This window comes from Mytilus californianus, unplaced genomic scaffold (genome assembly GCF_021869535.1).
Source record: "Mytilus californianus isolate M0D057914Y unplaced genomic scaffold, xbMytCali1.0.p SCAF_7, whole genome shotgun sequence".
Lineage (NCBI taxonomy): Eukaryota > Metazoa > Mollusca > Bivalvia > Mytilida > Mytilidae > Mytilus > Mytilus californianus.
In genome coordinates this window covers 84257341-84270493 of record NW_026262723.1, presented here as the reverse complement: position 1 = coordinate 84270493, position 13153 = coordinate 84257341, and the positions used below count along the sequence as shown (strand labels likewise).

Below are 13153 nucleotides of genomic sequence, written 5' to 3'. Positions count from 1 at the left end.
CACAATTCCTTAATGACAGCAGTGTTGATTATCTATTATAAGAATTTATTTTGCCGATTAGTTCGTGCAATATAGCATCATATTTTTTCAACTGCTCGCTCAACATGGTAAAGAAGTGACCATGCCTCTAAACACATGAATGATGTTCTCTAAAACCAAAGTTTTTGATGAAAAATGCAATGAACTCAAAAGAGGTCTATTGAGATGTTCACTTGATATGAAGCAATTATAGAATATTATTAAATTGTTTTGTCATGTTTGAAGAATAGATTGTAGTGTAGACCAGTACTTGTTGATATCTCTTTTCATTTTATGACACATTTTTGGTGAGAAATAATTAATCAACATATACATTTGTGGATTTGATGTAAATGTATGTTTTGCAGCCGTTGAACTAACCAAATTTCGTATGCCGGGAGTATTACAAAGATTTGCAGGAACCTATTTGATAACAGCCACTCTACATATGTTCTTTGCCAAACTAGAAGATGGTCCAAATACTGTAAGTGTTAAATTGATTACTGGAGGTAATATGAAAAATCTACTAAAATAGAGGCTAACAAATGAAATAATTTTGTCAACATTTTTTTGACTTCCAAGTTGATATAAAAGCTTTTGTATGCCCTGTTATGCAATAGTATTGAGATATTATGTTTTCTGATCTGTGCATCAGTCTGTTTACCTGTCCATCCTCTATAAGAAAATCTATCAATTGAAAAATAACAAGTAAATTTGGTTTGAGGTAGATTAAAGTTTTAGTTTAAGGAAGTCAGCGATGAATTTGTGATCCCATCAACTTGAGAATAATTACATATGTTCATTATGATGTGTACTTTTAAAAAATATATACCAATGATTAAGGTTTTATACATCATTAACTTTCAGATGTTATGGGTTTGAGTATTCCTGATGAAGGAGAATACAGAAAGGCCTTTAAAGTGGTATTTTCATTCACTATTTAGGAATTAAGGAAGTGTTTTGCAACTATGTATGATAGAAAGAAAATGCATTTCTCTTCTTTCTTTTTTGAAAAAAATAGTTATTTTTAGTACTGGTTTATTTTATATTTACAACAATCATAGTGTCTTTTATTTTGAGTTTATTTTCTATTTCAGCCTACTCGTACCAATCCAGTCAGAGATATAACAGATTATCCTTTAGAATGGATAATTAATTTTATTTTCATTGGAATATATTGTGTTCTAATGTTTGGACTAGATGTTCCTGGCTGTCCTAAGTAAGTATATAAAAATGAATCACTGAAGCACATTGATACAAATCTATAAAATATACCTTGAAGTTACTAACATAACTAGAAAAAACTTATTGAATTATCATTTGGTCATTTCTTTCTCAGAAGTAACAGTTAAAATATTTTAGGCCTTTATATTGAAGTGAATCACATTTTACAAACCAGGGCCTTTTATAGCTTATCATACATTATGGATTTTCTCATTGATGATTGCGAAAGGTGACCTGTAATTGTTTTCATCTTTGTCTTTTGATCTTTATGGATACATTTCTAATTGGCAAAAATACAACATATGATTTTTGCAATAAGGCATGTATGTCAAGCATGGGGGTCTCTTCCTATAGAAAGGTATATACAGATGTGCGGCTGGTATGGGTCACTTTTTTGGAATTTCAAATATATCAATGGGGTGCAATTTCACAGAGGTAATATATCAATGGGTAGAAATTTATATGTCAATGGGTCATACTTGTTCATCTTCTGTTAAGATGTCTGTAAAAACTGTGTTCTGATCTTATTATCTCATAATATAAATCACAAATCCCATTTGGTTAATATCTCATTGAAGTTAGATGTCATGATAGCTGGGAAATATATATAAATGGGTTGTGATTTTCTTATGAAATATATGAATGGGTAGGTATTTTCTTTTAAATCAATATATGAATGGGTGGTGTTAAGTTAAGAGAAAAGCAAAGCCACTTTATAAATGAAAAGAACAAGGTGAAATATTTCACTTGATATTTTTCCATTTTCTTCTTTGTTTTGAGTTGCATTATCATAGATTTTTTCTTCAATTTTATTTTGCCCCTTGGACTTGCTTTATATTTTCTTGTAATTGTACAGAACAATGCCTTAATAAACCCAATATGCATTTGACTTTAAAAAAATCCAGTGACTACAGACCAAATAATTTATCTTTTGTTAAAACAAACAGGTATACATGGAAACACCAATTTTGATAACTGTCAGTTGAGCAATACTGACTCCTGATGAGAGCATCTGGTTTAAATTCCCTGAGTTTTATTGCTTACCTTGATTTGATTTATGAGATTAGAACATTGGTAATCTACTGTTGTGTCTAATATAAAATTTTATTAAGATTCTTCTATAATTCAGAGTCAGCATATAAGATAGCTCTTTGTTTTTTTTCAGAGGATATTTAGGACCAGGGGGACTATCAGAAAATAGTAGTTATTTCAATTGTACTGGTGGTGCTGCTGGATATATAGACAGAGAAATATTTGGCTTAGATCACATCTATAAAAATCCTACATCAAAGGTATCTTCTTCATATTGTAAATATATTTATATGTACATGGATATATAGACAGAGAAATATTTGGCTCAGATCATATCTTTCAAAATTCTACATCCAAGGTATTTACTTCATATTGTAAATTTACTTATATTAAAAGTATTTGTTAACATTAGCATGATATATTTTCATGTCCAACCAGTAACTTTTCTATTACCCTTAGAATCCGTACACCAAGATACTTAAAAAATGTATAATATGTGTGAAGTTTTACAAGACAAAGTGGCTGTAACAATGTATTAAGCCAAAGCAACTCTCAAAATAAAATTAAAATTTTAAATGTTCATATATCAAAATACAGATTACCAAACAAGCCACCATCTCTGTTATTTTGTACATGTAGCTGTTTTTTTCATACCCTGTAAAAATACTGCATGCATTTTTATTAATTAACTGATATGTTTAGCAAAACTATAATGGAAGATTAATGTACCTTCCTATTTTTAATGATTTTCAAACAATTTCCAGGAGATATATAAAAACACAATAGCCTATGATCCAGAGGGATTGCTTGGAACACTGACATCATGTGTTATATGTTTCCTTGGACTACAGGTAGATTTTTGACATCATATTTAATTATTTTTTACATACCAGAAAAATGTTTTTACTATGTGCTTTCAAGATCGTGCAAAGCCTTAAGTAAAGCAGATGAATTAAATACTATGATTTCTATTGAGATACTTAATATAAATATGATATTATCCAGTCCTGGATGTTTTTAACATCTATTACTCTTAATCCTGTAGCAACTGTGTAAAAACATTAAATTTAAGTGACATTCTAAGAAGGTAACAAACTGTGATAACACTTAATGAAAAAAACATGCAAATTTGTAGATTTCCATTAAATTCAGTTCAGAATAGGTAGAATTTTACAAAAATACCATTCTTTTGATCTGGTTTAGTGGAAACATAAGTGATATGGAATGCACTGTAAATAAAGTGGAGATAACTCTTGAAAATGTAACCAATGTAACCCAGCAATTTTTAGATTCTTTTTAATTAACCAAGTGTTACTGTAACATATAAACCATTGTAACCCTGAAAAAAAATAATTGTAAAAAGAGAATGTAACCAAACTCTGTACCTCACATATATGAAATAAAATTAAAATGGTGAATGTTACTGTTTCACCAGTGTAACCATTCTCATGTAGCAGTTACAAATTCTGATATGTTGATTTTAGGACACATTTCTAGACATATATGCAGAAAAGTCTGAATGTAAATTTGGTAGGTAAACAAGTTTTATCATGCCATATAAGACAAAATTTAAAAAAAATGTTTGATTCTTAATGATCATGACACATGTTTCAGAATCCACATGAATCATTGATTTTAGATGTTTTTTTGTTGTTATTATGATATGTATATTCTTTGTATTCATTGTGTTTTTTCTTTTCTGTAGAATGTAAATGAATTCTATTTTATTTCAGGCAGGGAAAATTTTTATGACATATAAAAACAGACAACAAAGAGTAAAAAGACTCCTTATATGGGGATTTGCATTGGTAATTGTTTACAATAAGACTATTTAACAACATAGTGTCATGCCCAAACATTAATATTCACGAAGCCTGATTAATGTGCAGATAGAAAATGTTAAAATTTTGCAAGATTATCTTTTTGAGTTCAAGTGAAATCAGGAATTTTAGTGTCTTTGATCTTTGTCAGTTGTATGGGAATCTTTTAAAATCTTTAATTTAGCACTTAGCCTGTAAAATTTGAAAGGCATTTTAATTTTTTCTTTACATTATTAACAATCTTTAATTAATGCAACTTTCATGTTACATACATTAATTCTTATGCTTCAATTTATGTAAAATAAATTTTTTCATTATATTTTTCAGTGCCTTATAGCAGGAATTCTCTGTAAATTTAGTAAAAATGAAGGTTGGATACCAGTAAATAAAAACCTTTGGTAAGTTTGTAATCCTCTCTGCAAAATATTGGATGAAAAATGATATACTTTACAGAAAATAAAAAAAACTATATTAGTGGACTAGGCCTGCATCCTTTTCATCTTTAAAGGGTATCTTTAAATTGTTTGTGAATGGGTTTTATGGTGGGTTCAAATGTCATATAAGTATTAAAAGTACCTGGAAAATAGAATCTATATAATGTATAATTACTATGTTACTACACAAAATTTACATCTATACTAATTTATGTATTCATTTATTAAGAGTTTTTCACAAACTCAGATGATGATTTAAAATGTGGTTTGCTAGGTAATATATAAGTTTTTAGTTTGCATGCATTCGATACTTGGATTACACGTAATGTCTCACTTCTTTGATTGACATATAGTAGTGCTAATGTCTTTTCATTTGTAGGTCAGTATCATTTGTATTTTGTACTGGAGGATTTGCCTTTATTTTACTAACATTCTGTTACCTGATGATAGATGAATGGAAACTCTGGAATGGTGCTCCATTTTATTACCCAGGTAATTACATAATTATTCACTTCTTGTTATGTTTCAATAGTGAGATAAATATAGATCTAGGTACTGTTCCCAAAGCAATGGTAGAATTCTGACCATTATTTAATAGGCAGTAAGTAAAAAAGGAGTTCTAGTCATTATTCAGTTGACATTGTCAGATAATTGAACATCTGGACACTGGTTCAAGAAGCATTATTAAAACAACAACTTCTGTTCAACATTTAGTAGATAAGTAGAGAAAACCCTACACATGGATGCTATTTTAGAAGCAATCATATAAGTCAAATCAAGATTGAAAAGACAATGTCAGAAACATAAAACTACTTAATTTGATACTTTTCTTTTAACACTGATATAGTTCTGGTCATGTTTTTAAAATAGACACTGTCAGATAAATGCTTTTCTCTAATTCTTACCAGATTTATCCTTTTCCTGACCTGTTGATTATTTTTATTTAATCAACATGTGGTTAGTTTGATCTCAGTTCTTCATTGGTCAAAATTTGATTATTATGTCAAATTTTCTTGCTTTTCTCTGAATTCCTATTATGACATAAAAGGTGACCATGCCTGATGATGGCATATAGAAAGAACACATCTTTTTGCAGATCATTTGAAAAGAAGGATTAAGCGTGTCTACATATAGTCTAAAATTCATTAAAGAAAGAGATTCCACCACCAAATCTCGTTCAATACAATATTTATCAACTCTCTACAGTTAAATTTTATGTATTATCATGTAAACGTGTATCCAGATAGTATGTGCATAGTTTCAAATGGTTGTCAGCTGTAATAAAATAAAACCAAATTGTAAATATATTTATATTTTATGTCATATTTGTTAATGCGGTTTATCATAGAATGCAAATATTTTCCTTAGATATTTTCTTCACCTTTAAGTACTTTGAAAAAGTTATCGTGATTTAAAAAAAAACATTTTTACATAACCCACATATTTATTATTTTTGTCCCTCCCCTTCCATTTCCATGTTAGGTAAGCTGTATAAAATTGATGTTATTTTTTTTTACAAAAATTTTTTTATAACATAATTTTATGGTTAATGTTTACACAGGAATGAATTCTATCAGCTTTTATATGTTCCATGAGACATTCCAAACATATTTTCCTGTCGGATTTTATGTATCCGAGACACACAGCCGACTTCTGCCAATGGATGTGTGGGGACCCTTGTTCTGGTGTTATTTTACATATGAGATGCATGAAAGAAAGATCTTTGTTACTATCTGAAAAGCTCATCAGTTCATAGTAAAATACAATTTGTAATTACCCCTATGCACTTCCTTCAAGTTAAATACACAATACATCATATAACATGTATATATCCTTGCTCAAATAACAGGAAATATCCACCATTTTTGTTGTTACAGTAAAATTCCTCAATGATCTGCTTTTGTTTAGTTTTGCCAAAGTTTTAAATAGTCAACTAAATTCACTGAATACTTAATGATGTATGGCAGAGGTATCAAAAATATAGGCTCTGATTAGAAGAGCGCAAAATATTTAAGTTATTTATAAAAGAAGCTTCTCTGTCATGTTTCATACCAATGCAAGTTAACATTTACAAAGGGTTCACAGTATGTTTTACTGATGTGTACAACCTTTTGTCAAACCATGTAATCCATAAACCCAAAAGTTAGAGCTTCTGACCATTGAATGGTGAAGCACACACCATGGCTGGTACAGTTCGGGTTGTACCACTTTTTGGTCTACTGTAAAAGAAATTACAAAAAATTAATCACCATAAGCTTTGTGAACACACCTGTGACCTTTTCCTATAGGCACCAACATTAAGATTTACCTGTTTCAGAAAACATCAAGTTTGAATTGATTTTGCTCAACAGAAATATAAAATTGAAATTGAAAAAATATTTAAAAGTTTGAATTTTGAATAACTAAAGAATACATGATTTTCATATACATTCCATTTGCTATCTTCATCTGCCCAATTTTAATTTTCTAAATAAAGTTGGTAACATAATTGTAATGTCATGAGACAGCTTTTCTAGATTATAAAACAAACATATAGAAATTTTGTCCCCAAAAGATCATAGATAAGTATAAAAGTATAAATTGTTGGGTATGCACTTTTCAACTCCTCCGCACAATGCACAAATCATCAGAAAAATTATTGTTATCCTGCAGCACTGAATGTGATGAAAAAAAATGCCATGTGTTAGTTTAATCCTTTTATCCAAGCAATGCATTGCCAAGTATGGAGAAACTATGAATTAGGGAAGATGTGATTTAACATCAATGAGACTCCAACCGAACATCACAAGTCTATTCATTCTATCATTATTCTATAGTTTTATAATTAAAGTTCCTTCCATATTTCTTGCCTTTGTAGGAGATTTCCTACTAATGGGAATGATATCTGCAGTATGTTAAATGTGAATTAGATATCATAAATTATAAAAAAAAAATTCTCTATAAGAAATAAGATTTATAAATAAATACCATTTTTGATAAATTATTCAAACTGTAATTTTCACGGAGGTTTATGATTGGCTAATATTTGTAATAAAACTGTATGAAAATAGAAGCAAGAAAAGTTAAAAACATAGATGACGAAAAGATGGAATAGACTTGGAACTTGACTTATTTTAAAGACACCTGTCTATTGTTGAAGATTTTATGTTAACCTAGATATCTTTTGTTTTTTGTGTTTATATGTTGGTAAGTTGCTGTCTCATATGTCATTGGTGTATGCCAGCTATCTTCTTTAATTAGGGCCCCACCGAATGGCGGACGCCCTATAGTGATCAGTCTGTCCGTCCGTCTGTCCCTAACAAATTGTGTTCGCTTTATATCTAGAGAACCGTTATGATTTCAAAGTTTATACTTGACATGTATATTCACCAACACCAGAGGGTGTGTCATAATGTATGTACAACTTCCTAGGTCAAAGGTCAAGGTCAAAAACTGGTTTTAGTTGACAACCCCATGTCCAATGTAAAGATCGTGTCCGCTCTATATCTTGAGAACCGTTATGATTTCAAAGTTTATACTTGACATGTATATTAACCAACACCAGAGGGTGTGTCATAATTTATGTACAACTTCCTAGGTCAAAGGTCAAAAACTTTGGTTTTAGTTTACAACCCCATGTCCTATGGTAAAGATCGTGTCCGCTCTATATCTTGAGAACCGTTACGATTTCAAAATATATACGTGTCATGTGTATAAACTAACACCAGAGGGTGTATCATAATTTATGTACAACTTCCTAGGTCAAAGGTCCAGGTCAAAAACTTTGGTTTCAGTTGACAACCCCATGTCCAATGACAAAGATACAAATTTTTTACCACACATTATTCACAGCGGGGCCCTCAGAGATGGCACCAATCTCAATGATATCTAGTTCATATTGTTTACAACAATATACAAAATCTACATATAATTTTATGTGATTAAAAAGCGTTTTCAATGAAGTAGTTAATTGGCATATTATGTTTCTAATTTTTATAAAGAAAGCTTGAAAGAGGTCAACATTTTAATGTATTGTGTTTGTGGTTGAGTACTGATAGAAATCAGTTGTTTATATAAAAAGTTTTCAAAAGAAAGAAATCTGTTATATACACCTAGATATATTTTGAGTTGATATCCCCTTTAACATAAAAAAAGTTATGAAAACAGAATGATATAATAATTTTGTCCCATTACATGCACTTTTGAAAGGTGATTAAGGCTCTCTGACACGAATTTTTAATGAAACATTAATGTTTCTTTTGAAATGTTTTCTTAATATATGGTTTACCTTTCAGGTATGAACTCAATACTGCTGTATATGGGACATGAACTTTTTCATCATAACTTCCCTATAAGCTGGAGAGTCCCACAGCACCATGGTAGTCTGTTAGCACTAGATGTTTACGGAACTGCAATCTGGCTCATTGTAGCATTATACTGTTTCCATAAAAATCTCTTCTTTGTAATATGACATGAATGTCCTAATAAACAACTGATTTTTTATATGATATATATAAGTATTAAATTACTTAGATTTTTTTAAAGATGTATTGATACTTATTTTGATTTGCTTATATATATATATATAGCACATTGGATTGGTTATTTTGTTGTTATTTATATATTCTGTAATGTGCTGATAGTTCAGAATTTAATGGGTACTCTTATTATTTAGGATTAATTGAATAATTTGTTGTAGAGTATTTCTAGTGAATATCATAAAATTAGTTTTCATTAATTGATGATCATCCTGTACCATTATTCACATTATTTCTGATTTACAGTACTTTATTATGATGTATGTTATTTATTTAATAATTTAAGTATCCCCGTGAATAACAGTTGTATTTATTAACTTTTATATAACAATCTTCTTTTTTCATAAGGTGATTTTCTGTAAATTTCAAGTGTTTTTATAATTGCCTCCATTTCTAAAGCAAATAAGATGGGTTTCTTTTAATAAAAATATGGATTTTTTTTTATTAATGTACTATATATGTGAATATTATGGATTAAACAGATTGGTATTTTGCTCGCATTTGAAATGTAGGAAATTATAAAATCCCATGAAAGTGTTAAGTCATATTTTGCATTGGAATTGAAGGTATTCAAAACTGTGAGTCAATATGTCTCAAAAGATTCAAAGTAAATGGAATGAAAAAGATTTCTAAATATCTTTAATTTGCATGTGATATGTTTATATTAAATATATATTTGAGAATTAAAAAATTTGATAAACCCCGAAAAATTTCTATAAAATCATCAATAAATTGTTGTGCTATGTTTAAAGATGTATGTAATTTTGAATGAATAAGTGTTGTTTTACCTCAATCCAAAAGTATGTGGTATACTGGTCTACATCTGCTCATCTGTCCCATAAAGTTTTCTCAGGAACTGCAAATCAGAGCTTACTGAAATCTGGCATCAAGCTGCATGTAAGCATGTTAAACTGTGTAATGCATTTTTGATTTTTTGTTAACATGTATGAAATTTGCATTGGATTATTCTGAGAACTGCAAATCATTAGTGAGTAATAATTCATAGTTTAACTTCATGTTAACATGTTTTTCATGTATCTTTTTATTAAATTCTGAACTTATTTCAAGAAAGAAACATAATTTTATAAAAATTATCACTGTGCCATTTTTTTTCAAATTTAAAAATGATGCCATCTTTTTGTTATAGGCTGCCAAAAAATGGTTGTTTCATAAATATCTGTTTACATTATACATTTTTTTAAGCTCACTTTGATCAAAGTTTCATGACAGCTATCATGACAATCATGTTTTTTTTTAATAATGTATGTAATTTTGAATGAATAAGTGTTGTTTTACCCCCAGTCCAAAAGAAGGTGGTATACTGGTCTACATCTGGTCGTCTGCCCGATAAAGTTTTCTCAGGAACTGCAAATCAGAGCAGTAATCAATAATGATAATTTATGAAGTGCTTTCATGATTTGATAAGTTAAACTTAATATTGTAAACAATCCTCAGGGGAACAATTTCTTAATTAAGTGTCTTAGTCCTGACTTAGTACAGGTATTTGAATGAAACTGGTCTGTTGAACCTGATTTTACAGGGCAAAGATATAAATCATAGTTATTCCAATGAGTTTCAAGGAAAGATTAAATTGTATATATATTCGTCATCTTAATATGGGTGTTTATGAGACATGAAGGAAGGGATTTGAGATGCTTTTGTATTTAATATTTATATATGTGCTAATATGAAGAAAAATGTGTTTTATTCTATTTATAACTAAAAACAATTACAGTATAAATATGTTATTAAATGAATGAAATTTGCTTTGCTTACTTGCTTATCTTGTCATTATTTGTAGAATTTATAGTTGCATCCTAAGTGTTTAGAGTTCAGATTTTTATTTCTCATGGTAGAAGGTTTTTAGTAGTATATGAATGAATTTTACATAGATCTTATGATTCCCAAATATAGACAAAACTTATTTTATATATAAAAGTCTGTCCAGAATATTACTGTGTCTCAGTATTTTCATCCATGTTAATATGTACTAGCATATCTTAAAACTGAACAAAGCCTTGCCACACTGTTTGTGCCCCTCTTCTAAGTCGTTTGCTGTATTTATCATTCAGGGAATTTGTAATTGGTATTAGATCCTTGATAGTCATGGTCAAAATGTTCTTACAACTTTTGTTTACTTTGAGTAACTAGTGCTGCCATAGTGAGACATAGACACCTATCTAATGTAAATTCAGAAATTATTGCGAGGTTTTTATTAATGCAAATGACGAGACTACTTGAGTAGTTTCTGATATCAAATAAATATATCTATCTGTATGTAGCTTTTCCAAAATTCGCAATAGTTAAACTCACATTTTTGGTAATTTTTCAACAATCACAATAATAAATGCATGCAATAATTTCTGAATTTACAGTATTGTTGAAGACAGTACCTATAGATATTTTTTAAGCTCACCTAGTCCTATGGGCCATGTGATCACTTGGTATCCACAATCGTTGTCTTTGTCATTGTAATTTTTTTTCCTATTTTTCTCTGAATCACCCAGACCAATTCAACGAAACTACTCTTTGGAAGATGCCTTTACCAAGTCAGGAATATGGCAGTTGTTTTTCACTTGCTCCGTTGATTGATAGCGTTTGATTTTGTCAGTTTTTATGGACTGCCCCTTTTTGAATTTGCCTTGGAGTTTGGTATTTTTGTTATACTTTTTTATGCTCCTGGGGCTAGGCGAAGGAGCATTAAGTGTTACCCTTGACTGTCCATCCGTTCTTCCCTCTGTCATTCTGCACTATAACAGAAGTTTTACTCATCCAAATTCTATGAAACTCATACACCATGCTTAGAACGAAAACTTGCAGACAGAATTGAAATTTGGGCAGTGTGTCACTTACCGCTCTAGAGTTATGCCCCTTTATAACTTTTTGTTTTGTTTTTGCACTCTAACTAGCAGTGATATCAAATGCTCTGAAAAGTATTTTCACGTATTATAAGCTAGCCTGAGCGGGGGTATTCTTTTTTTTACTGAATGATCCTTAGAGTATCTAGGTTAAAGGAAGTGTTTTTTTTCTTCCTGTCTATCAACAAACATGGACACTATGGCTTAAATAAAACATAAGGGTAAAATACATTTATTGTCTTGTATCTTGAAAACCATGATAGGTAGAAAAAATTCTGACATAAGGAAAAATTCTACAGATCTATCTCCTTGCTATTTTCAAAAAAGTTATAAGATGATAATTTTTTACTTATTTTAGGTTTTTTTTTCCTATTATCTCAAAAACTTTAATACATTACACAGGAAGAATATGTAAAAGCAAAAATGATCAGCAGTACAAGATCTTCAAAAATTTCAATATGACCAAAATCATTGGATGGCTCTTTAGGGAGTTATTGCCCTTAAATGATGACTGTTTTTTACTAATTTGTATGTTTTTACTAATTTGTGTGTTTTTGCTAATCGTTTCGAAAATCTTTTAAGTATAAATAGATATGTAGAAACTGTAAAAATTTTTATCAATACATGATCTACAAATTAGCAAGCATAACTTATTGCAATAAAGATAACAATAAATACCAAAATTGCATATTTTTAACAGGTGAGCGTTTTAGGCTTTAAGCACCTCTTGTTTAATGATATTTGTATTGTTGGGTTGCTGTCTCATTGATGCATATTCTACAACTCTCGTCATCAGACTATTTTGTGGTCATAGGAGTAATCATACATGCAGAACTAGTTATTTCTTTGTTGACAATTCTATTTTTAGGGTTACAATGAGAAGGATCTGTAAATGCTTAAAATCACTCTAAGACAAAAATTCCAATGGACATATTCTGGAAGACAAAACAAAGAAAAATTCTGGATCTGAAAATACTATATCTCCAAAGGGTACATTAGTTTTTATCTACTTGCCTGAGATGATGCCCAGAATGAGAGACACACAGATGCTATATTTTTTTATTTCAGAAGGTAGAAGAGCAGACAACTCCATATCTTGCATCAGATGGCGCATGTGCTTCGAATTTGACAACAACTTTAATGGTTCTAGCAGTTTAGTAAAACTTGCTAAAGAATTTTCTATTTTCTGATTTTTTTTCCGTTGTGGATATATATAGTTTGATCTAAATAATCGTAAGGTAAACAAGTCA

The 13153-nt window shown here is 29.7% G+C and overlaps 1 protein-coding gene across 2 annotated transcripts in view; it reads left to right on the top strand.

The window, feature by feature from the left end:
- Positions 1-10811, top strand: part of LOC127707712 (heparan-alpha-glucosaminide N-acetyltransferase-like) — a 31537-nt gene extending 20726 nt beyond the window's left edge. For both annotated transcript variants that reach the window (XM_052212406.1, XM_052212405.1), the window contains 8 exons: positions 387-502; positions 1116-1237; positions 2408-2534; positions 3039-3125; positions 4008-4082; positions 4422-4492; positions 4908-5020; positions 8803-10811. In XM_052212406.1, coding sequence (XP_052068366.1) covers positions 387-502; positions 1116-1237; positions 2408-2534; positions 3039-3125; positions 4008-4082; positions 4422-4492; positions 4908-5020; positions 8803-8978 — 887 coding nt within the window. In that variant the 3' untranslated portion in view covers positions 8979-10811. The remainder of the gene's footprint in view (positions 1-386; positions 503-1115; positions 1238-2407; positions 2535-3038; positions 3126-4007; positions 4083-4421; positions 4493-4907; positions 5021-8802) is intronic.
- The last annotated feature ends 2342 nt before the right edge of the window (positions 10812-13153 follow it).